Source organism: Canis lupus, chromosome 32 (assembly GCF_003254725.2).
Source record: "Canis lupus dingo isolate Sandy chromosome 32, ASM325472v2, whole genome shotgun sequence".
Classification (NCBI taxonomy): Eukaryota; Metazoa; Chordata; class Mammalia; order Carnivora; family Canidae; genus Canis; species Canis lupus.
The window spans coordinates 17,107,670-17,132,599 of NC_064274.1; the positions used below are offsets into that span (position 1 = coordinate 17,107,670).

General features: G+C 37.1%; 1 protein-coding gene and 1 long non-coding RNA gene across 8 annotated transcripts in view; one reads left to right on the top strand and one right to left on the bottom strand.

Moving 5' to 3' along the window:
• The window catches only part of LOC112645283 (uncharacterized), a 169,107-nt gene extending 153,944 nt beyond the window's left edge, over positions 1-15,163 (bottom strand). For both annotated transcript variants that reach the window (XR_003127034.2, XR_007407723.1), the window contains exon 1: positions 14,943-15,163. This is a non-coding gene — a long non-coding RNA (uncharacterized LOC112645283). The remainder of the gene's footprint in view (positions 1-14,942) is intronic.
• The window catches only part of SMARCAD1 (SWI/SNF-related, matrix-associated actin-dependent regulator of chromatin, subfamily a, containing DEAD/H box 1), a 78,224-nt gene continuing 68,450 nt past the window's right edge, over positions 15,157-24,930 (top strand). For 2 of the 6 annotated variants that reach the window (XM_025424555.3, XM_035709650.2), the window contains exons 1-2: positions 15,162-15,294; positions 15,960-16,162. In XM_025424555.3, coding sequence (XP_025280340.1) covers positions 15,979-16,162 — 184 coding nt within the window. In that variant the 5' untranslated portion in view covers positions 15,162-15,294; positions 15,960-15,978. Of the gene's footprint in view, positions 15,295-15,468; positions 15,634-15,933; positions 16,163-17,640; positions 17,687-24,930 lie in introns of those variants that run through there. The other 4 variants (XM_025424537.3, XM_025424547.3, XM_049104871.1 and 1 more) reach the window with 3 other exon arrangements.

Below are 24,930 nucleotides of genomic sequence, written 5' to 3' on the forward strand. Positions count from 1 at the left end.
CTTCTGCATACAGCAGTACATGTTAAGTTGATGGTCGTGTAAGTTTGAACCCATTCTTTGCTCCTCAACATTTTAGGTATAAGGTGTCATACTTTATATCTTTTTATTTTATAACTCCCCTGACTGATTTTTATAAATATACCTACTTTTACTGCTTTTGTGCTTCCTACTTTTTTACTCTTACTTATGGTGTTTACTTTCCATTCAAAGAGTCCCCTTTAGTATTTTTTATAGGTCATGAACTCCTTTAGCTTCTGTTTGGGCAACTCTTTATCTGTCCCTCTATTTTGAATGATAATCCTGCTAGGTAGAATATTCTTGCAGATTTTTTTCCTTTAAGCACTTTTAATATATTGTGCCACTCTTACTTGGCCTACAAAGTTTCTGTTGAAAAATCAGCTGATTGTCTTATGCAGGAGTTTGGGGGTTTGTGCCTTTGTATGTAAATATATTCTTTTCCCTTGCTGCTTTTAACATTCTCTTTTTATCACTACTTTTTGCCATTTTAGTTACTATCTGTTTTGGTGTAGTCCTCTTCAGGTTGATTTTGTTGAGGAATCCTGCCTCGCAGATCTGAAATTTCTGTTTCCATCCCCAGATTCAGTATGTTTTCAGCTATTATTTCTTCAAATAAATTATCTTCCCCTTTTCTCTTTCTTATCCTTATGAGATCACTATAATGAGAAGGTTATAATGCTCTGGTTTACTGAGTTCCTTTAAGCTATTCTCATTTTGCATTTTTTTTTTCTCTCATCTGTTGAGATTGATTGCTTTCCATTGCTCTGTCCTCCAGGTCACTGATCCAGTCTTCTACTTCCTCTAGTCTACTATTTATTCCACTTAGTGTATATTTATTTTCATTTATTGAGTTCTTCATCTCTGACTTTTTTTTTTTTATGTTTCTATCAATTTGTTAGAAGTCTCTCACTGATGTCTTCCACTCTTTTCTCAAATCCAATGAATATCTTTATGATCATTACTTCAAATTCTCTATCAGGCATACTATTTACCTCTGTTTCACTTAGATCTCTTCTGTGATTTTTGTCCTGTTTGTTCATTGGGACATATCCCTCTGTCTCTGCATTTTGTCTAACTCTCTGCATCTGTTTTCTGTGTTAGAAAAGTCAGCTACATCTACTCCTGAAAGTAGTGGCCTTATGAAAAAGAGGTCCTCTAGCGTCATGCAGTGCAGCCTCCCCTCTTCACCAGAACCCGGTACTTCAGGGGTGTCTCCTATATGAGTTGCTTACCCTATTGTTGTGTCTTGGCCACTTTTTCCATTAGTTTAGTCTTCTGCAGTGGCTTTCTTTGTCTGTTGTGGGCAGTATTTGGTCCCTGTGGTATTAATGGACCAGTCTGGGGCTTGAATTAAGTTAGACCAGGCATTTGCCAGAGATGCAATAACACCAAAATGCAGGGCACTTCTCTGTGTTATCTCTGGAGAAGCTTTCATTAGTGGGTGGGGCCTGCAGTCAAACCAGCTGTTTGCCTCAGTCCACTACTGGGGGCACAGTCTGACTAGTGTGGTTATTTTTCCTTCTACTTGAAACAGGTGTCACTTTAGAGTAGTGCAGGCTTCTGTCAGGGCTGTCTGCACATTGCCAGACTTGAAGCACTGCTTTGGATGGGCTCTGGCCAAAAGTGTATTGGAGGAAGCAGATCTGCAAAGTGCACAGGGGTAGAATATGCAGTGTTAGCCAGGTTTGCATGCCCATCCTCTGCAAGAGGGGTATCCATGGGGACTGTGACAATCTTGATTGGAAGGGGCAGATTCACAGAAATGTGGAGGGTGGGGAGTGGCTTGTACAGTTTAAGGAAGTTAGGTAGTGAGTGTCAACATGTTGTTGGTTCCCACAGGTGGCTGTGTGTTTACACTGGGAGGTGGGGAGTGGGGAAGGGAAATGGCACTTGCCAGCTCCTTTGTTCCTGGACAAGTCTCCCATTAATTTCTTCCCCTTTAGACATTTTCTGAGATTAACAAAGAAATCTCCTCTGATATTTTTCAGGTGTTTTTCAAACTGCTGCTCCTATGCCATAGCTCTGCTTGTTTTTAGTTGTGCTGTCCGTTAAAGGTGAGGACTCAGTTTTCTCTTGCCTTTCTGGCTCTGCCAGAGCTAAGCCCTCTGATTTTGTTGTTGCTGCTGCTCTTTTTGGTTTGTTTGTTTGTTTGTTTTTTATGCCTCTCAGAGCAATTTTTTTTTTTTAAGTTTTAGGTTGTAAGTCCCACTGGTTGTGTAAACTCACAAAATTCAGCCCCTTTGTTTTCTTTTTTTTTCTTTTTTTTTTTTTTAGATTTTATTTATTTATTCATGAGATACACAGAGACATAGGCAGAGAGAGAAGCAGGCTCTCCACAAGGAGCCCAATGTGGGACTTGACCCCAGGACTCCAGGGTCATGTGCTGAGCCAAAGGCCATCGCTCAATCACTGAGCCACCCAGGTGTCCCAGCCCCTTTGGTCTTCAAAGCCAAATGTTATGTGGATTCATCTTCCCCATGTGGACTCTCTGGTGTAAGGGTCTGTTTCTCTCTCTCCTCTGTACAACGCTGGTGTCCCTCCATCTAGCATACAGTTTCATTGTCTGTTTAGTTCCCAACTACGCCTCTGCCCTTCCTATCCTCTTCAGTGTGATCTTTTCTTTGCATTTAGTTCTTCTGCCAGTCTTTTGGTCATTTTCTGGGTTATTTACACTGATTTGAGCGTTACCTAGTTGTGTCCATAGGACAAGGTGGGTCTTGGGGTTTCCTAGTCCGTCAAGATTGGTTCCTTCTGCAGGCATCTTTCCTTGAGTTGTTTATGCCCATCTTTTTCCTGTCTTTACATGCTCTTTCCTCTGAATGAATCTGTGCATTCATCTCCACTTCTTATAAGGACAAGTATTGTATTGATGAGGTCCACCCATCTGACCTCACTTTATCTTAACTACTTCTTTAGAGGTTCCATCTCCAAATACAGTCACAATCTGAAATACTGAGGCTTAGAATGTCGACATATGAATTTTGGGGAAATATAATTCAGCCCATAACAACTTCCTATTGCATTACCTTAAGAAGCACATAATGTCAAGTTCACAAGATCTCTCCATTGTAAGGCTACATATTTTGCTTTGTAATTACTAAATCATCTGTAGGACAAAAACTTGATTATCTTGTGATTATCCTGTTCCTTGCTGTCCTTTCACCCATTCACTTTACCATCATCCATTAATGATTCTTCCCTAAATTCTTATTTGAAGAATGTACAGAAGTGATTTTCTAATGTCATCATTCCTCTGCATTCCTTAGCTGTCATTCTTTTGTAAAGATAAAACTTTAGTCTTATGTATTCCAATTCAGTCTTTATATAACACCAGAGTCCATAACTGCTTAAAAACCTTTAATCCTTTCCTCTTCCCTGAAGATTAAAAACAAACTCCCTTACATGACCTCCATAGGACTTCAGCCATTTTTATCCTTGTCATAACTTTATCTCCTTTGCTGGTTTACTTCTACTCCTCCTTCATGACTTAGCTGTCACTTTCTCCCTGGCTTCCTCCACCAAAATCATAAAAAGCCCCTCTAGCACTCTATACTTTCACTATCAAAGAATAATTTGTACTATTTTGTAATTAATGGTTGTCTTCCTGACAGAAATTAAGCCCTCTGAGGAAAGGAATCACATCAGACTTGTTCATTCTTATATCTCACATCACTTCTCATAATCTTTGTCACAGTGTAGGTATACACTAATGATTAATTAAATAAATAAGAGTTACATAATATAATAAATCTATGTACTCTGTAATTTATTATTGATTTACTGAATTTATGAGGGTAATTTTAATTAAACATGATTTTTCACATAATTTGTTTACTGGGAGTCTAACGCCGAAACAAGGTGAATTTCACTTTAAAAACCATATATACTTGCTATTAGCTATATGCCAGGCCCTGCCCAAGCATAAATTATTTCAAATTTATTTCACAGAAACCCTTTAGTGTGGTTACTATTTTCCCTACATCACAGATGAGAAAATTGAAAGAATTTCACACCACTAATCAACAGAAGTGGTGGGATCAGGTGTCTTTAATTTCATAATAACTTTGTAATTTTGAAATTGCTTTCTTATGAAGAATTCATTGTACTTATAGATGACTATAAATATATCATCCATGATTATTTATTGAAGTCTATATCTCTGGTTCAGTAATGCTTCTACTTTCAAGAATACAGATATGAAAAAAAAGAATACAGATATGTAAAATGTAAAGCATTTATAATATTATCAAATAACTAAGTAGGAATAGTCAGTCCACAGACAACAAATATTGCACAAAAATGTAAAATGTGAAAATGAAATTTATCCTCAGAATTGTGTTTTGACTAAGTCTAAGTAGATCTGGAAGTAGGAATTTTGAATTATGTTAAGTGTTTGTGGAATTTGTAATGGCTGAAGGAAAAAGAGTAATTTTCTTTTGAAAAATCTTTGTAAAGACCAATTCAAGAAAAGATTTATATAAAGAACTGATTATAATGATATAGCTTGAATTAAACATATGGTGAAAAATGATATTTGCAGAATGGCAGATATAAAAGAATAATTTCAAAGCAAGCATTACTACAAAAAAATGAGATGACATAAGTAGAAATTTGGTTAATTTGGACTGGATGTCTGAATTGAATGATTCAAAGTATCAAAGCATCCTGATATTATAGGTGTAGAAAATGACAAAATGATGACCACATCATGTCATGAGGAAACTGTGTAAAGTTGTATGCTTGTGTGTGTGAACTCAAGTTTCTAGTTAAGAGTATCCTGACAATTTTAAGACATAATTAACCAGAAAAAGAAAAAGAAAAAAAAATAGGATAAAAATAATCAAACAAGAGAAAAGATACAACATAAGATTTTCTCTTTAATGGGAAATTATTGAAAATCAAGCATTATGTCTTTTTAATAAAAGTAATTTTAATATTTAGTAAAATAAAACTCTATACTAAATTGGAGAATAAAAATTTTCTGACCAAACTATTCCAGAAATAGCTTTACTTCATGTTTGATTTTTATAGCAGGATAATAGAGTCTTTTTTAATTCCAAAAATATATTTTAAAATTAATATTTGAGAGTTTAATCCGTTTTCCACAAGCTTTTTTTTCCTTCCAAATATATTTTTTTAATTCTACTTAGTTAACATACAGTAGAATATTGGTTTTAGGAGTAAAATTTAGTGATTCATCACTTATATATAACTCACAGTGCTCATCCTAACAAATGCCTTCCTTAATTCCCATCACCCATCTAGCCCATTCCCCATCCACCATCCTCCATCAACCTTTGGTTTATTCTCTATCATTAAGAGTCTCTTCTAGTTTGTCTTCCCCCTCACTTTCTCTCTTTTTTCCCCCTTTCCATACACCCCTCTGTTTTGTTTCCTAAATTCTACATATGAGTGAAATCAAATGGTAATTGTCTCTCTCTAACTGACTTATTTCACTTAGCATAATATACTCCAGCTCCATCCACATTGCTGCAAATGGCAAGATTTCATTCTTATTGATGGCTGAGTAATATTCTAGTGTGTATATATATCCCATCTTCTTTCTTTTTTTATCCCATCTTCTTTATTCATTCATCAGTTGATGGGCACTTGAGCTCTTTCCATAGTTTGGCTATTGTTGATAAAGGCTTATGTATTTTATCACCACAAAAAACCCTGAATATTCAAATCAGTCTTGAAAAAAAAAAAAGCAAAGCTGGAAGCACAATTTCAGACTTCAAATTATATTACACAGCTCTAGTGATCAAGACAGTATGGTACTGGCACAAAAATAGACACACAGATCAATAAAACAATAGAAAAACCAGAAATGGACCCATATGTATATGGTCAATTAATCTTCAACAAAGCAGGAAAGAATATCCAAAGGGAAAAAAGACAACGTCTTCAACAAATGGTGTTGTGAAAACTGGACAAGAATATGCAAAAGAATGAAGCTGGACTTTCATACACCATACACAAAAATAAATTCAAAATCAATTAAAGAGTGAATTGGAGACACAAAACAATTTAAATCCTAGGGAAGAACACAGACAGTAGTAACCTCTTTAACATTAGCCATAACAACTTCTTTCTAGATATATCTTCTGAGGCAAGGAAAACAAAAGGAAAAATAAACCATTGGGACTTCATCAAAATAAAAAAACTGCACAGGAAACAATCAACAAAACTAAAAGGTAATCTTTGGAATGGGGGAAGATATTTGCAAATGACATATCTGATAAATGGTTAGTATCCAAAATATATAAAGAACTTACAAAATTCAATACCAAAAATTAATTAATTCAATTAAGAAATGGCAAAAGACATGAATAGACATGTTCCCAAAGAAAACATACAGATAGTCAACAGGCATATGAAAAGTTGTTCAACATCACTGATCATCAGGGAAATACAAATCAAAACTACAATGAGAATTACCTCACATCTGGGGATCCCTGGGTGGCGCAGCGGTTTGGCGCCTGCCTTTGGCCCAGGGCGCGATCCTGGAGACCTGGGATCGAATCCCACATCGGGCTTCCGGTGCATGGAGCCTGCTTCTCCCTCTGCCTATGTCTCTGCCCCTCTCTCTTTCTCTCTCTGTGACTATCATAAATAAATAAAAATTAAAAAAAATTAAAAAAAAAAAAGAGAATTACCTCACATCTGTCAGAATAGCTAAAATAAAAAACACAAGAAACAACAAGTATTGGCAAGGATGTGGAGAAAAAGGAACCCTCTTACAGTATTGGTGGGATTGCAAACAGGTACAATCATTCTGGAAAATGGTATGGAGGTTCCTTAAAAAGTTAAAAATAGAGCTACCCTACAACCCACCAATTGTACTACTAGGTATTTACCCAAAGAATACAAAAAATTCTAATTCAAAGGGATAGATGAGCATAATGTTTATGGTAGCATTATTTACAATAACCAAATTATGGAAAAAGCCCAAGTATCCATTGACTGATGAATGAATAAAGAAGAGGTGGTTTTATATATATATATATACACACACAATGGAATATTACTCAGCCATAAACAATAATAAAATCTTGCCATTTGGAACAACATGGATAGAGCTAGAGAGTATTATCTTAAGTGAAGTAAGTCAGTCAGAGAAAGAAAAATACCATATGATTTCATTTATACGTGGAATTTAAGAAACAAAACAAACAAAGGGAAGAGAGAGAGGAAGACCAAGAAATAGACTTTTAACTATAGAGAACAAGCTAATGGTTACAAGGGGAAGTGGATGGGTGGATGGGTTAAATAGGTGATGGGGATTAAGGAGTACAATTGTTGTGACGAGCACCAGGTGAGCATGTGTGTGCAAGGATGGGGTTGGGGCAGAAGGAGAGGTGGAGAGAGAATCTTAAGCAGGCTCCCTGCCCAGTATGAAGCCCCACACAGGGCTTGTTCTAAAGACTCTGAGATCATGACCTGTCAAAATCAAGAGTCAGATGCTTAAACAACTATGCCACACAGGCATCCCTCCATGACTTTTTTTTTTTTATGATAGTCACAGAGAGAGAGAGAAAGGCAGAGACACAGGCAGAGGGAGAAGCAGGCTCCATGCACTGGGAGCCTGATGTGGGATTCGATCCCGGGTCTCCAGGATTGCGCCCTGGGCCAAAGGCAGGCACTAAACCACTGTGCCACCCAGGGATCCCCCTCCATGACTTTTTAAAAGGCAGATTTTCAAAAGAGTTTAATGACTACTCCCTCTACCTCACCAAATTAAGAATTATTACTCTGGGAAAAGAAGCATTTTCTTACAAACTGGAAAAAAATTTATCTTAATATTGTTTACAAGGAAGGACAATCTCCTTACTTTTATGACTTGGTATCTTGCCTTTTCCATTCATATTTGTGTGTAGGAGGTAAGATTAGTTTACACAAGTTTCCATTACCAACTAGGTGTGGTTTACATTTTTTAAAAATCAAGTTAAGAAGGGATCCAGGTTTGCAAATCCTATTTTTAATCTCTGTTGCTATTTATTATTTTGTTCGGTTTCTTACTTAGTTCAAATTTGGAAGTTTCTCTTTCCTTGAATTGCTCCATGGTTTTATTTTAGTAAATATAAAGAACAAAGAAATTTAAAAATTTCCACAAAGTCTTTCCTCCTATTGAATGAAGAAATTTGAGGCTTTCTTTTTTTTTTAATTTTTATTTATTTATGATAGTCACACACAGAGAGAGAGAGAGAGAGAGAGAGAGAGGCAGAGACACAGGCAGAGGGAGAAGCAGGCTCCATGCACTGGGAGCCCGATGTGGGATTCGATCTCGGGTCTCCAGGATCACGCCCTGGGCCAAAGGCAGGCGCCAAACCGCTGCGCCACCCAGGGATCCCAAATTTGAGGCTTTCTATAAAACATTTTCATTGGATCTATTTCAAAGCTAACAAGTAATTAAAAACATTTTGACAGTTGTATCAGTCAGGGGTCTATGGAGAAACAATTGGTAGGATATATATACGTATACTGAAAGAGATTTATTATGAGGGATTGGCTTACTCAATTTAGAGGCTAAGAAGTCTCTCTACAAGGTGGAGGTCTAGGAAAGCTGGTGGTGTACTTCCAGTCTGAGACCTAAGTCCCAAGACTCGAGAATAAGCTCAAAGGCAAGAGAAGATGGATGTCCCAGGTCAATCAGAGGGTGAATTTGCCCTTCTACCTTTTTCCCCCCCTCTATTCACATCTTTAAAGAATTAGGTGATGTCTACCCACATTTGTGAGGGCAATCTCCTTTAGTCTACCAATTAAAATGCTAAACTCTTCCAAAAAACACTCTCAGAGACAAACTTAGAAATATGTTTTACCAGCTAAATAGGCATCCCTTAGTCCAGTCAAATCGAAACATAAAAGTGACCATCACAGTACCCATACATCAATATTTATTTTAAAGATTAATTCTATCCTCATAGGGATGCTTGGAGTAATCATTTATTTCTGAAAGCTTAGTCACATTTGAGAAGTCCTGCTGACAAAATTCTACCTTATAGTCTATTATTCGAAGAACTTTATCTTAATTACCCCATTGAATCTCCTTATACAAATTAGAAATGTTAATGCTTTTCTGTAACTAAGCATATATTTCTAAAAAGAGGTGCCTTTAATTTCAATTGTGCTCCTGAGAAAGACAAATTAAATACTATTGTGGGAAATAATTCCTTTGGCAAAGAAGCCAGAGAGAAAGTATGAGGACACACAAACAAGGTATTAAATGTTGATTTCTAGACTCAGCTACTCCAAACTTGAAGTGAACAGGCAATGAACCTAATATTTCCAGATAGTTTCTGAGTCTAGGTATTTGGAGACAGGAAAAGAGTAACATTTTACTTCTAACTGGAAGAAGCAGTATAGTTGAGACAAATATGTAGGAAAATATTTGGATATGTTCCAATTATTATCTATTACTGCATAACCAACCAATTCCCAATTTTACTAATTCAAAATAATAGCCATTTTTATTATTTTGTAGGTCAGTAATTTAGGCCAGGCTTGCTGAGTGATTCAAGTTTTATCATTTCTTTTTCTTTTTTTTTTTTTTTAATTTTTTTTATTTATTATGATAGTCACACAGAGAGAGAGAGAGGCAGAGGGAGAAGCAGGCTCCATGCACCGGGAGCCCGACATGGGACTCGATCCTGGGTCTCCAGGATTGCACCCTGGGCCAAAGGCAGGCGCCAAACCGCTGCGCCACCCAGGGGTCCCCATCATTTATTTTTCATTTATTAGTTGGAATTCTTCTATAAAGTCACACTTTCCTTCATTTATTTGGTTACCTAGTAGAACCCTCCAGAGTAAAAGCAATGTGAAAGCTTGATTCTTTTCCTACACTTACCAGTTTTCATAATAATGAATTATCTTTTCCTTCTATTCTCTAAAAACAACTAATTTTTTAAAAATATCATAAAGAACTCATGTATTTAAACATAGTTGATGGCTTTCAAATAATTATAATTTTTAATATTATGCAAGTTCAAACTAGTTCATCTTTGGCCAGTAGTAGGAACTTCTTAAATTAGCTCCTGAATCTTTTTGACATGATATTAGTGGTCTTTGATAACTTTCTTGCTTTTGGTATAGGAAGATATTCCAGGCTCATCTTGTACATTTCCTGTCCTAGGACAGCATCTGCTCTTTTTCCAAGAAGTGTGTGTATGTATGTGTGTGTATCTAACCTTATAGGTTCCTACAGATATTACCAGTTCAAATAAATGACCACCCTGCATTCTAGGATTTGCACTCTAATCTCTTTCTAATACATCTGTATCTCTTTTCTTTTACTTGAAAATCCTAGGTTCTAAAGAAACAGGATATAATAGAGTTATTTGCTTTATCCAAAAATGTACACACAGAAGTTTCAGAATAACAATACTAATATACATACTCCAACACAATTGCTGAAAATTTTAAAAATACTTTTTCATATTTTCCTACCATTCACTTCCAATTTTAAGAGGTGTGCACTGATAGATCATACAACCATTATATGCTACTCTTTTCCTTTTAAACCTCTTATTGTCTTTGTTCTACAAATAACCATATAGCTAATGCTCAATATCCTTTCATCATTGGTACCGTAGATATTTCGGTTTTATTAAATTCATACTCTAATAAATTCTGTAGGAGTGCTCATGAGAATAATATCCACAGAGTTCTTGTATGATGTTAAAAGTCTATCTGTGCCTTTATATTTGAAAAAGCAGTTTTGCTCAATATAAAATCCTTGGATCACAGTTTATTTCTTTGAGCCTCCTATATACAGTATTCCATTTTCTTTCATAATAAAGACTTGCTGTTAAAACTGTGATGGTGATATAATATTCTTTCCCTTATAGACCCTTATTTTTGTCTAAATGTTCAAGAAATTAAAAGTTTTTTAAGTCTAAATTCTACTAGAAGAGGTCTTGGTGTTGGCCATCTAGGTTGATATTCTAAGGTAAATGATGTGCTCTTCCAATATATGGTTTCAAATCTTCATAATTTTCAGGAAATGTTTTCTGAATTACAGTTTTTAGTTATTTCTTCCATACTTTTATTTTGGTTTTCTTCTGTAGTGATTCCTATTATAATTATGTTGGATCTTCTTTGCTTATAGTCAACATTTATTATTTTCTCTTGAAATCTGTTTACATTCCTATTTTTAAGTTTTATTTTTTCCCATTTCACTTCTTTTTTCTTTAGGCATTATTTGTTATGTTTATTTATCAACATGTTACATTTAGTTTAATCTTCATCTCTTAAATATTTTTCCTTTACTTTTCTTCCCTTCCTGAGTTGTATCACCTCTTTCCTGAGGGTTTTCTTTTTAAACTCTGGGTTAAGGGGTACCTGGGTGAATCAATTTCAAGCATGCAACTTGATCTTGTGATTTCAAGCATTATGCTGGATATAGAGCTTACATAAAAAATTAAAACAAAATTTTAATTGCAGTTTATGTTGTTTTTCCATGCTATGTAACATCTTGAAGACACTTAGCTTATTTTAAAATTTGTGGTTATCTGTATACCTAGGCATCTTATATAGTTGTTAGTATTTTTTCATTAACTCAAAACATATTTATTTAGCATCTACTATGTTCAGACAGACATTGTAGCCCAAAGTTGAACCACCTTAGCCAATCAAGTTTATTGTTTTTTTTTTTATTTTTTATTTATTTATGATAGTTACAGAGAGAAAGAGAGGCAGAGACACAGGCAGAGGGAGAAGCAGGCTCCATGCACCGGGAGCCCGATGTGGGATTCGATCCTGGGTCTCCAGGATCACGCCCTGGGCCAAAGGCAGGCGCCAAACCGCTGCGCCACCCAGGGATCCCAGTTTATTGTTTTATGCAACTAAAATTTTGTGGTTGTTATGCAACAAAATGTCGATGAATACATCATACTTATAATTATTAATTGTGTTAGTCTAAACAGAACACTTTCATACCATGAATTAATTAAGCTTTTTAAAGTCTATAATTGAGTAAGATTTGACGAATACATTTAGTCACCACTATAATTAGTGTACTCCAGGAAAGAGTAGAGTGAGACAAACAGGACACCAAGGATTGATTGACTTTTGGAGAATGACCATTCTGAGGGTCAGAAGGAAGAAAAATCAGAGAACTAGTTTTAGTCCCAATTCCTGCTATCATTCCAGAAGATTTTAGGTTCATATAGAAAATTCTTCCACCCTCTTATTCCCTGTTACATGCTGAATTATGCCCCCTCCATTCATATGTTGAAGTCTTAGCCTCCAGTATCTCAAAATGTGGCTATACTTAGAAATAGGGGCTTTAAAGATGTAATTAAGTTAAAATGTGGTAATTTTTTAAAATTTATTTTTATTTTTTTTTAAATGTGGTAATTTTAAATTGTAAAATTTAGTCACAGGTACAGAGGGAAAATTACATAAAGACACAGGGAGAATATGGCCAACAAGAGAGGCTTGAAGCAGATCCTTCCCTCATGGTCCTCAGAAGGCAATGCTGCCAACACCTTGATATCAGACTTCCAGCCTTCGGGGCTATGAGAAAATTAAATTTCTGTGTGTAACCCATCCAGTCTGTAGTACTTTGTTAAGGCAATCTGTATATTTTGTTATATACTCCCTTAACCTTTTGATCCACAATCAGACAAAATCCCAAACATGGAAAATTCTAATTCTCCCAGGTCAGCGAATGCTACAGAACCATCCCACCCTTTGAACTGGGCAAGAGTTGTTCATGCACTGCACCTACTGCTTTACAGAACACAATCTGGCTCATTTCCTGCTATACCAAACCCCAAAGAGCAAGGATCTGTGGGGCCAAAAAGACAGGTTCATTTTGAATCTGTCTTCAATTTTAGACAATGCATTTGAGTACTTGGTCTTTGAAATCTGTTCACACAGCTCCAAGAAGGCTGAGTGGCTTTACCCAGGTCCTTCTGGTGAGGGCCAACAGTGCTTCCAGTATCTAAATACTTCGACCCAACAGTAGTAAAAAAGCTCGTAGGCCCAAGAGGTGACAAAGCAGTGGACAAATACAGGGTAGCATGTTAAATTTGAATTTCAAACAGATAAATAAATTTTAATATGAGCAGGTTCTGAATATTGCATGGTACATATTTACACTAAAAAAGTATTATTTATATAAAATCCATATTTAACAAAACAGCCTTTTTTTTTTAAACAATATAGGAACCCTAGGTGGGGTCATAGTTGGACATTTGAGCTGGTGTCCATATACACAAGCACAATGGTATCAAACTGAATGGGAGAACATGATACAGGGAAGGCAGGATACAGGCACCAACCAATTTTTCTTGAACCATCCCCATTCTGTCTAATACAGGAATTCTAAATTCAACCTGGCTTTCCAGGTCATTTTCAAAATAGTACAATAAAATATATTTTATTTTTACATTTTTGTTAACTCTATTCATGTTTCAATATTCATACATATGATGTATGGGTCTCCATTTTCACTCTTGCCCCCGCTGTAAAACGTCAAGAGGTTAACAGTGGGTTGCAGAAAATTACCTTAAGAGGTCAATGGTATCATCAACCACATTTAAAAGATAAGGAAACTAAGGCTTATAGAAGTTAAATACAATTTGCCCAAAGTCATCCAGCTAGTGGAATCATTTTCAATGTTAGATCTCTCTGACTATAAAGCAAATATTCTTTTTTATTTTTTATTCTTTTTTATTTTTTATTTTATTTTTGCAAATATTCTTTTTTAAAATTACACGTACCGAATGGTGGGTGACTATAGTGAATACTGTATTGCATCTTTGAAAGTTGCCGAGAGCAGCTCTTAGAGCAAATATTCTTTGCCGCCAACAATGATTTACTATGTATGTTGATACATTCTTTAATCCCATCAGGTAACAAGCATTCATAAAGCTGGTGCATTTCATAGGAATATCAAAAATAGGTATAATGAAATCACAATTGTTCAGGCTTTGATCCCGAATTTTATGGGTCTAGATGCTCAATTCTTTAATGTGCCCGCATTTGGTAACACTGTGGGTGCATATAATTATATGGTTCAAAACACTGATCTACGGGGTCCCCGGGTGGCTCAGCGGTTTGGCGCCTGCCTTTGGCCCAGGGCGCGATCCTGGAGGCCCGGAATCGAATCCCGCGTCGGGCTCCCGGTGCATGGAGCCTGCTTCACTCTCTGCCTCTCTCTCTCTCTCTCTCTCTCTCTCTCTGACTATCATAAATAAATAAGTAAGTAAATAAATAAATAAATAAATAAATAAACAAACAAAAAAAACAAAACACTGATCTACATGATAGAATGCGAATTTAAGTTTACAGTGACCAGTATTTGTGGTAGAACAACGATTTGTAGACATTTCTCTTTAAAGGAAACGCCAACCAGAGACTCGAATTAAAACAGGGAATCTTGTTTAGCCTAATGCTAGAACAAAAAGGGTAAATGTTCTTAGGGAAGTATTTCCGTCAAGACAGGTGAACTGTCATAGTGCACTGTAAGAACAATCCAGGCAACAGTGGGGAGGCAGTTCATAACGCTCTGAAGCTCAACATTTTACATCTACCTATTTAAGATCCGCAGGCCCCAGTTTCCTAATTATGTAAAAAAAATAAAAAAAGGGATCCCTGGGTGGCGCAGCGGTTTGGCGCCTGCCTTTGGCCCAGGGCGTGATCCTGGAGTCCCGGAATCGAATCTAACATCGGGCTCCCGGTGCATGGAGCCTGCTTCTCCCTCTGCCTGTGTCTCTGCCTCTCTCTCTCTCTGTGTGACTATCATAAATAAATAAAAAATTAAAAAAAATAAAAATAAAAAAATTAAAAACAATAAAAAAATAAAAGGCTTCTTGTAAGGGGTTGAGATTCTTCCCGTAAAACATCTAGCACAATGTTACCGTCACACTTCTATACATCATACAGAATATTATGCTACAGTGTATCAAATGTCATACCACTTGTTATTGTTCTGTTGCATTACCGTTCCGCGTTACCACTCTCTCGCGAACCTGGAGAAACAGGCCCTAAGCGCGCTTCCCGGGCGTAGAGGCGGGGACGAGTAACCATGGCAACAGCGCGCGCCGAGGCATCTTCCGCTCGCGCGTCGCTGGGGAAGAGAGAGAGAAGAAAAAAAAAAAAAAAAAAAAAGCCTAGGCTGCGTGTTGCGTCATCACCGCGCGCTCGCCTGTGCTCTCCGTGGTGTTTTGGAAGGTCCCGGCCCGGCTACCGTCGCCCCTCGCCGGGAATTATCTTCCTTATTTATTTTTTGTTTCAACCTTTGTTACATCGCGTCGAGCCTGCAGGACTGTAAGTACCGAGGAAAGAAAGAGGGCGAGCGAGGCCGCTTGCAGAGAGATGCCGCAGCACACTCCCCACCTCCCAGCCCTCCCTCCCCATGGTTTCTCGATCCTATCAGCTTCCTCTCAGCTGGGATCGCGCCGCGTCAACTTCCGGGCGGGTGCCCGCCAGCTCGGCCTCCGCCGCTCCCCTCCTTTGGCCCCTTTGTGTCCCCGCAGTACCGAGGCGCGGGCCCTGGCACGTCCTTCGGCGAGGCGGGGAGCTCCGTAGCGCGGGGCGCCTCTCGCTGTGGGCGGGCGCGCGGCCCGCAGGGGGGTTGGAGTGGGGAGCGTGCCCGCGCGTGCTGGGGTAAGAGGAGGTTGCGCGAGGGTCAGCGTGTGGTTCGCGGAAGGCGGGGCGGGGCGGGGAGCGGGGAGACCGAGGGCAGCAGAAAGAGCAATGGGAATTTTTAAAAAGGTCTCCCCGTCCACCTTCCCCTTCCGATTATTACTGTGGCCTAACAGCGAGGCGCAGCCATAATAGCCATTCTGTGCCCCTGGCATGTTTGCGTGCTCTTGATTGCCTTGGGAATGACCTGCCAAGGCTTTGTGTTTTATGTTGTCTTCTTGGCCTCTCTTTATGTGTTTTATTTATCTTTCCCGCAGATAGGTCATTTAAAGCTCCTCATTCCACAGGGTGGTGGTTTCTACCAATATGAATCTTTTCAACTTGGACCGTTTTCGCTTTGAGAAAAGGAGTAAGATTGAGGAAGTGCCTGAAGCAGCCCCTCAACCCTCCCAGCCTGGCCCTTCTTCACCAATCTCTCTTAGTGCCGAAGAGGAGAATGCTGAAGTTAGCAGGGCAGGCACACCTGATTCAGATATTACTGAAAAAACAGGTGAGTTACAATGTTGCAAATTGATGGAACACCAAGAGGTATTCTTTTTTTTTTTTTTTTTAAAGATGAAAGGCAGAAGAGATTCTCGTATTTATTCTTGATATCATTTTGATACAGTGTCTTCCACCTTACCTTTTAAAATATCATTTTGTGGCTGCCGTAGGCACCATGTACCATCAACTGAGCATCTATAGCTCCTTCAGTTTTTTTTTTTTTTTTAAGATTTATTTATTTATTTATTCATGATAGACACACACACACACACAGAGGCAGAGACACAGGCAGAGGGAGAAGCAGGCTCCATGCACCGGGAGCCCGACGCAGGACTCGATCCAGGGTCTCCAGGATCAGGTCCTGGGCCTAAGGCAGGCGCTAAACCGCTGAGCCTGAACCACCCAGGGATCCCCAGCTTCTCCAGTTTTAAATGATATGGGATATGACCCAGTGATGGAAGGTGATACCTGAATTTAGGTCATCCTTAGGTTAGAATAGTTGCAACTGAAAAACTGGATGTTTCAGTCCAATGATGTAGACTTTGAGTCTATTATTTGGCCAGGTGTTTACATTCATTGCAGTATTTTTCCAAAAAAAATATTACTGACTTAATATGAACCAGACTTTACTTAAGGTGCCTAAAGACAACCTCTGAACAAATGAAGAGCAGATCACATTCAGATTTTGCTAGCACTTGACTTCCTGGAGACCGGTGTGCAAATGAATGAATAATTGGTATTCTTCAAGGTTGAATGAACCATTTTTACCTCTTCATCAGATGGTCACAGACAGTGAGATTTGAGAGGAAGCCAAAAATTAGCATTTCCATTTTAGTCTATGTTCTTTGAACAGTTAACAGGATATATTTGAACTCTTCTTATGTTTTAGGCACTGTTTTGAGTGCTTCACGTTCTCTCATTTAATTTGCACAGCAGTCCTGTAAGTTATCATCCACATTTTGCAGAATGAGACCCAGAGAGGTTAAGTTGTGAGGAATCTGATAGAACTGGAACTCAAATCCAAGCAGTCTAGTTCCTGAGTATAAACTTTTAATTGTTTGTATTATGCAGTTTCTAATAAAGGGTGGGAGGAATATTACAAGTTTTATTTTAATGTTTATTTTAGTGGTACCTTTTTTCTTTTTTCAAAACTCAGTTTATCCCAAGCAGCTTTTATATCGATGTGGCCCTGACAAGATTGGTAATACATATGTCATTATCGTTGGCATCTTATTAGCTAGTCTTCTATTTAACTGAAACGGCAGTAGTGATGGCAGACTCCCTACATGCTATCATTTGAATAACATTTAAAAAATCATTGGCAGTAATTGGAACATGGGGGACTGATTTGATAGGTTGAATTATGTGGTAATGAGGAGTCATAATTTTGAAAGGCTTTGTATGAAAGGTGCTGAACCTGTCCAGATTCTGTGGGGAAACCACTGAAGCTTAGGACTGATGGCTCTTTGTTCATTCTTTTGATAGGTGATTACTTTGCATAACATGCTGTGGTTAATGTGCAGACATCCAGGTACTTTAATATTTTAACAATAAATATAAGAATCTGTTTCTTATGTAGTTAAAGAGGGCTGGGAAGGCCAATGTGTAGGCATGGGATTTTAAGTCCATAGGAGTCTGCTGCATCATTTTAGTTAAATGGAACATTGGACACATTACTTAAAATCTGAGATTAATATTTTTTTCAGATGTAGAATAAAAAGCACTTTGTAAACTGTAACTCAATGGAATATTTGTCAATTTTAGTAATGTGAAATTCTTTTTTTTTTTTAAGATTTTATTTATTCATGAAAGACAGAGAGAGAGAGAGAGAGGCAGAGACACAGGCAGAGGGAGAAGCAGGCTCCATGCAGGGAGCCTGACATGGGACTCAATCCTGGGACTCCAGGATCACGCCCTGGGCCCAAGGCAGGCGCTAAACTGCTGAGCCACCCAGGGAGTCTCAGTAATGTGAAATTCTTAATTGTCTCTTCCAATCAGAAGATCCTGCTGTACCTTTTTTTTTTTTTTCTATTTAAGGAGATTTTATTCATCTTTACTGGGATTTTTTTCCCTTTTATGTAAATTTCTCTTATAAACTGAGATTGTCTTTAGGAATCACATGGTTAGTCTTAATAACATTGGGAAATATGACTGCAAGTGGTGAGAATTCATCCTACTAGGAATAGAGAGCTATGCTCTAAGAAAAGATGATTGTAGACGGTACTGTGAATTTGGGAGAATCTTGAAAACAAAGACTAGGTTTTGATTTTACATTTAGTTACTGGAGATCCATTAAAGCCTTCTCAGAAGGGTAAAATGATGAAACAGCTTTGTTAAAAAAAAAAAAAAAAACTCGGTCTAGCAGTCTTCAGTACTGTACTTTGTTAGAGGGTAAGTTTTGAAGGGAGAGAATTCACTTAGGAAGTAGAAATGATGGTAGAGGTGGAGAAAAAGATGAGAAATTTCAAAGAAAGGGCAGAGTTTTACAATGAAATGTGGGAGGAATGAGAGAAATAAGAATTTTAATTTAGGTAATTGAAAAAAGTGGTAGTTTTGTACATCAGAATAGGTATAAAGTACCCATCCTAACCTGTTGGGCATGCCTTTAAAAATTCAAATAAGAATTAAATGACCTGTCTCCAATTTAGCATGTTAGAGAGGACCTAAGGCAACTTAACATAGGGATGGGGAATTCTGAATTGAGTGTTAGAGCTTGGGCCTGTATACAGGGCATGAAACTGATGCTGGTTCAGGATCCTGACTAGATACGGAGATTAGGGAATCATTGGTGGGATATGATTTTGACCTTACTTCCCTTATTATCATATGCCAACTTCTGCCATTGTGTAATAATGCTCTAACACTCAATAGAGTGTTAGGGTCTAAATCAGGTCTAAATCACCTATTTCTTAAATAGGATGGAAATTGTAAAAATTACTTGTAATGACTCTTTTAGCTTAACCCTTTTCATTTTACCAATATGAATTAAGATTTTATTTACTGCTACTCTCTCAATTACTGTGCCACAACCACACTTTTTCTTAAATATGCCAAGCACAGTGCAATCTTTCCCTTTTCTTCTTCTGCCTCCAAGACCCTTCCTGCTGATATGTGCATATGACTCTTACCTTAGTGAAATATTTACTATCTTTAGAGGGCCTTCTCCTGATCACACTCTCTGGAATAGCAACACCCCCTCCCCCCGCCAGCTTTACTTTTCTGTATTTTTCTATATAGTTTATTAGTATTTAACGTATTGTTATATATATTTGTGTCTGCCTTATTAGAATGTAGGACCCTCATGAACAGAGACTTTTTTCCTATTCACCATTGCTCAAAGCAGTGACTGGCATGTAGTAGGCTCTTAGTAAAAATGTGTTGAAGGAGTATTGGGTGATAAGTGGGCGATACTAGAACTTTGTACAGATTTTTAAAACTATCTTTCCTCTTTAGGATCTTGAAACCATCTCACAGCCGTCAGGCATTCTTCAGCCATGGTTGCTTGAAACTACTTTTGGTGTAGGATGAACTTCCTTAATCCAGCCTTTAGATGTGAGGGCATAATTTAAATTATGGGCTTATTTTGCCCTGGTGGTGTCCAAAGTTATTAATGCTTATTGCTTGCTTACATGGAATTTTTTTTTTTTTTTTTTTTTTTACTTTTTTGAAAGCATAGCAGGTTTCAAAGGAATAAAATAGCAGATGAGGGGATCCCTGGGTGGCGCAGCGGTTTGGCGCCTGTCTTTGGCCCAGGGCGCGATCCTGGAGACCCGGGATCGAATCCCACGTCGGGCTCACGGTACATGGAGCCTGCTTCTCCCTCTGCCTGTGTCTCTGCCCCTCTCTCTCTCTCTCTCTCTCTGTGACTATCATAAATAAATAAAAATTAAAAAAAAAATAGCAGATGAATGAGAGAAGACAGAGCTTATTTGCTTTATGCATAAAGGATAAAAAGAGCAAAGCTTGATTCTCAAGGAACACCAGGAAGAAGGGACATGTAAATATATATAGTTAAAATAGTACAATGTAATAATTCATGGGGGAAAATATTAAGCAGTGTAGAATCACAGTCCAATTTAGAAATGATTATTCTTCCTGGAAAGGATCAGGAAAAGTCACAAGGAGATGACTTTGAGTGGACCCTAAGCAACCAATGCTTACTTGGTGAACAAGAGATGAAATATAATTGCCTTGAAGGAGAGGTATGTCTGTGGGAAGGGGAGGTTATCTGTGAAAGAGGACTGCTCTAAAGCAGTCTAGATGAAACTGAGAAGATAGAAATGTAAACTGCTGGGCTGTGATGGACCTTTATATGCTATGCCAGGAAGGATGGCCTTTTTTGGGGCACAAACTAGAGAAAATTTTAGCATGGGAAGACCGTTGATGAATTTGTTGAATTAGTTGAAGCCTAAATATAGGAAAATCATAGTAGAATAAAGGAGGCGTTTTAGTGAAGTTTTATATTTCAGTATTTTATGGTATTTGGTGATCAGTTAGTGGAGGGTTTAAAGATAACTCAGATGTTTATTGCTTAGACAGCTGGGTGGCACTGTCAACTGAAGTACATTTTGGAGAAAGATGCTTAAATGTGTTGAGTTCAGTTCTGTTTCAGAAATGAGGTCTAGTAGAGCATTGAACATTAGGTTTGTAGCTGAGATGGTTGGAACCTGAGAAATCAACTTTGTGGGGGTTATCACCGTGGCAGTTAACAAATATTCCCAAGAAAGACATAGTAAAAAAAATAAAAATAAAAAAAAAATCAATGTTTGGTGATAGACAAATGAAAGCAAACCAGTAAAGATAATAAAGGATAACTTGAATAGTCATAGGAAACGATAGCATCCTGAAAGCTAAAGAAAGACAGTTCCAGTTTTATCGATAGGGAACAGTATCAAATACTATAGAGAAGTCTTACCGGATGACTTTCCTTTGAAATTACACGTTATTGTTGACCTTTAACAGTTTCAGTAGAAAGATAAGGAAGTGAAGACTAGTTTTTCAAGAAGGGAAAGAGAGAAACAGCTTGACAGTAAAGCAGCGTCAAAAGATGATGTTTCAGGCTTATTGAAAAGTGAGCATATTTGTTTTCCAAAGGGGAAAAGCTAGTGGAAAGGGAAAGGATGAAGGGAGGGGAGGTATCGGAAGACAGGCATTTAGGGCAGTGAGAACAGGAGCAAGCTGGACTATTGATTGTTGCAAAGGAATAGAGACATGTTTTACCTGGGGAGAAAAAGTGATAAAATAAAAATGATCAATCAGTTTATTTTGAGGTTGGAATGGAGGAAAGTAATGCTTGATTAATTTCTTTCCTGAATGAAATAGATTCAGTTTCGGGGCACCTGGTTGGCTTGGATGGGGTGTCTGCCTTCGGCTCAGGTGGTGGTCCCAGGGTCCTAGGATCGAGTTCCGCATCAGAGTCTCCCTCTCCTTATGTCTCTGCCTCTCTCTCTCTGTGTCTCTCATGAATAAGTAAATAAAATCCTTAAATAAATAAATAGATTCAGTCTTCTAAAATGATTGCCGTTTCAGTGTGGTGGTCATATTGAGAGTAACAGTTATTAATAAGTTAGAATAAATTTTAAAATTATTCCAGTTAATCAAAAAGATTTCCAGAGAGCACTGCTCTGTTATACAGGTTGTATGATCTTGAGTAAGACATCAGCATTTTTGGACTGGACTTTCTTTGCCTAGCTGTTCTCTGAAGTCCCTGCAAGCAGAAAAAGGTAAACATCAAAGGTATGATCCTTTGAATAATGGAGCAGAATGTATCATTTTAGCATCATGATTCTGTAACCATTGGGTGATATCCAGGTTTTTTTAAAGATGTGTGTGGCCCATTGGGAATCATAACTTTATCTTCAGATAGTTATTTTGGTTTCTTAATGTCTGCATGTGTTAGTTAACATGCAGTACTTGGTAGAAGGCTAAGTGCTGAATTATTATAATAGAAGACAGTACAATGTGTACTCATACTTAAGTAAAAATCTTAAGTACATTTTAAGTGTATACTTTCATCGGTGTTTCCTTTCTCTGCCTTTTTATTCTTCATGCTTAGCTATTTTTTTTTCTCAAAATGTATATTAAAAAAAAGATGCAATATTGTCTATAATCTTTTACTTTTGGTGTTTGTTTTCACATTTTTTTTCCTGCCTGTATATATTCCAGGTTTTTTTTTTTTTAATTTACATTATATTTATGCTATACCTTAATTTTTTTAAATGACTACAATGTCTTTTATATATATTATAATTCATGTAATTTCCTATTAGTGGACATTGGTTGGGTTTTTTCTTCTTTTTTTTTAAATTTTTATTTATTTATGATAGTCACACACACACACAGAGAGAGAGAGAAAGGCAGAGACGCAGGCAGAGGGAGAAGCAGGCTCCATGCACTGGGAGCCTGACATGGGATTCGATCCCGGGTCTCCAGGATCGCGCCCTGGGCCAAAGGCAGGCGCCAAACCACTGCGCCACCCAGGGATCACTTTTTTTTTTTTTTTTTTGCTATCAAAAGAAGGCTGTAGTGACTATCCTTTTACACGGATATCTTAGCTTGTGTACAATCCAAAGAAAAATTCTTGGAAATGGAATTGTCAGTTTAGAGTGAATATTAGTAATATTTTAGTAATTGCTAAGTTACCATACACAGAAGTTTTACCACTTTGCACCAGACTACAGCTTGGTTTTTAGATGTCTGCTTTTTCATACTAGCCCAAAATACTGCACACCTTTTTTATCTTTACCAGGGAATTAAATTGTTTTACTTTTATTCTTTACTTTGGAGGTTAAGTGTTATTGTCATAAATATATTAGCCTTCTGGACTTTTTCTGTGTTCTTGGTTTTTCTCTTTTTCTGATAAATGATTTGTAAGTTTTTTATTTTTTTGATTCCTTGCTTGATGCTTGCCATAGAGAAATTTTACATTTTAATGCGGTCAATTTGTTTGGCTTCTAGGGGTTAGGTCCTGATCAGACAGCTATTCCTTACTATCACATTATAAATATTTTCATTAGTATTTTATTCTAGCACATCTGTGTTAATTTTATTTTTAATTGTAAAATATACATAAAATTTACCACCTTAATTATTAAGTATACAGATCATAGGAGTGTTAGAATAATTCACATTATTGTTCAGTTAATCTTCAGAACTTTTCATCTTGTAGAAATGAAACTGTGTGCCCATTAAACACTTAACTCCTATCTCTAGCCTATGGCAACCACCATTGTACTTTCTGTCTAAATTTGACTACTCTAGGTACATCATACCCAGAAGTGGAATCATACAGGATTTGTCTTTTTGTGACTGGCTTATTTCCCTTTGCATTAAGTCTTTAAGGTTCATTCATGTTGTAGCATGTATCAGAATTTTCTTTTTAAGTCTGAAAAGCATTTTATGTACATAGTGCATTTTGTTTATCCATCTGTGGATGGATACTTGGGTTGCTTCTACCTTTTGGTTATTGTGACTGTTGTTGCTATGAAATACACAAATATCTCTTTGGGACACTGCTGTCACTTCTTTAGGTTATTTACTTGGAAATGGAGTTGATAGATGATATAAGAAACCATCACATGTTTTCCATTAATACGTACACCATTTTACTTTCCCACCAGCAGTACACAAGAGTTCCGGTTTCTCCACATTCTTGCTAACACTTGTTACTTTCTTTTTTGGTTTTTTGTTTTGTTTTGATAGCCAAACTAATGGATATGAGTCAGGTTTTGTGTTTTTATTTTTTTATTTTTTATTTTTATATTTTGTAAATAATTTATTTATTTATTCATGAGAGATACTGTAGAGAGAGAGAGAGGCAGAAGAAGCAGCATGCTCCATGCAGGGAGCTCGACGTGGGACTTGATCCCGGGTCTCTAGGATCAGGCCCTGGGCCGAAGGCGGCACTAAACCGCTGAGCCACCCGGGCTGCCCGATTTTTATTTTAATGTTAAATCTTACCTAGACTTTGTAAGGACTAAAGAAAGGATGATACAGTTTTCTCCTTTGCTCGTTGTTGCTTACTAGTCATTTGTTTCAGAATAGTTTTTTGATAAACCTTTTTTCTTCTATATGAATTATCAGTATAAATTCTCATGTATATTTGCATCTAATGGGTCATTAATCTATTTCTCTAGTTTTATATTTGTTTACCCCATTATTTTAATTTTTGTAATGTTAAGGTGTATATATGATGGGTCTTAGGTTTTGAAGTGTTATTGTTTTTTTTTCCTCTTTACCTGAAAGTTCAAAGAAGTGGTTTCTATAGCTTTTTTTTCTTTCCTTTTTTAAATTTCCAAGTGGCTAAAATTTTGCTTCAGTGTTCTTATAATATTTACTTCTAATTCTATTGTTTTATGACTAGAGAATATAGTCTACAGTGTTTCTCCTGTGGCTGATTTACTGAAATTTTCTTTTCTTTTTTTTTTTTTTTTTTTTAATATTTTATTTATTTATTCATGAGAGACACAGAGAGAGGCAAAGACAGAGGCAGAGGGAGAAGCAGTCTCCATGCAGGAAGCCCGATGTAGGATTCCATCCCGGGGACTTGGGGATCACGCCCTGGGCCAAAGGCAGACGCTCAACCACCCAGGCGTCCCTGAAATTTTCTTTGTGGCCTAATTTACCATTAATTTCTGTAAAAATTCTAAGACTGCTTGGAAAGATAACATTATGTATAGCTTTAATTATATACAAAATAGCAGATGTATTTTATTTGTATAATTTTTTCAGACTGAATCACTTGTGTCATAAAGTCAGTTTCTTGGATTCTAATTG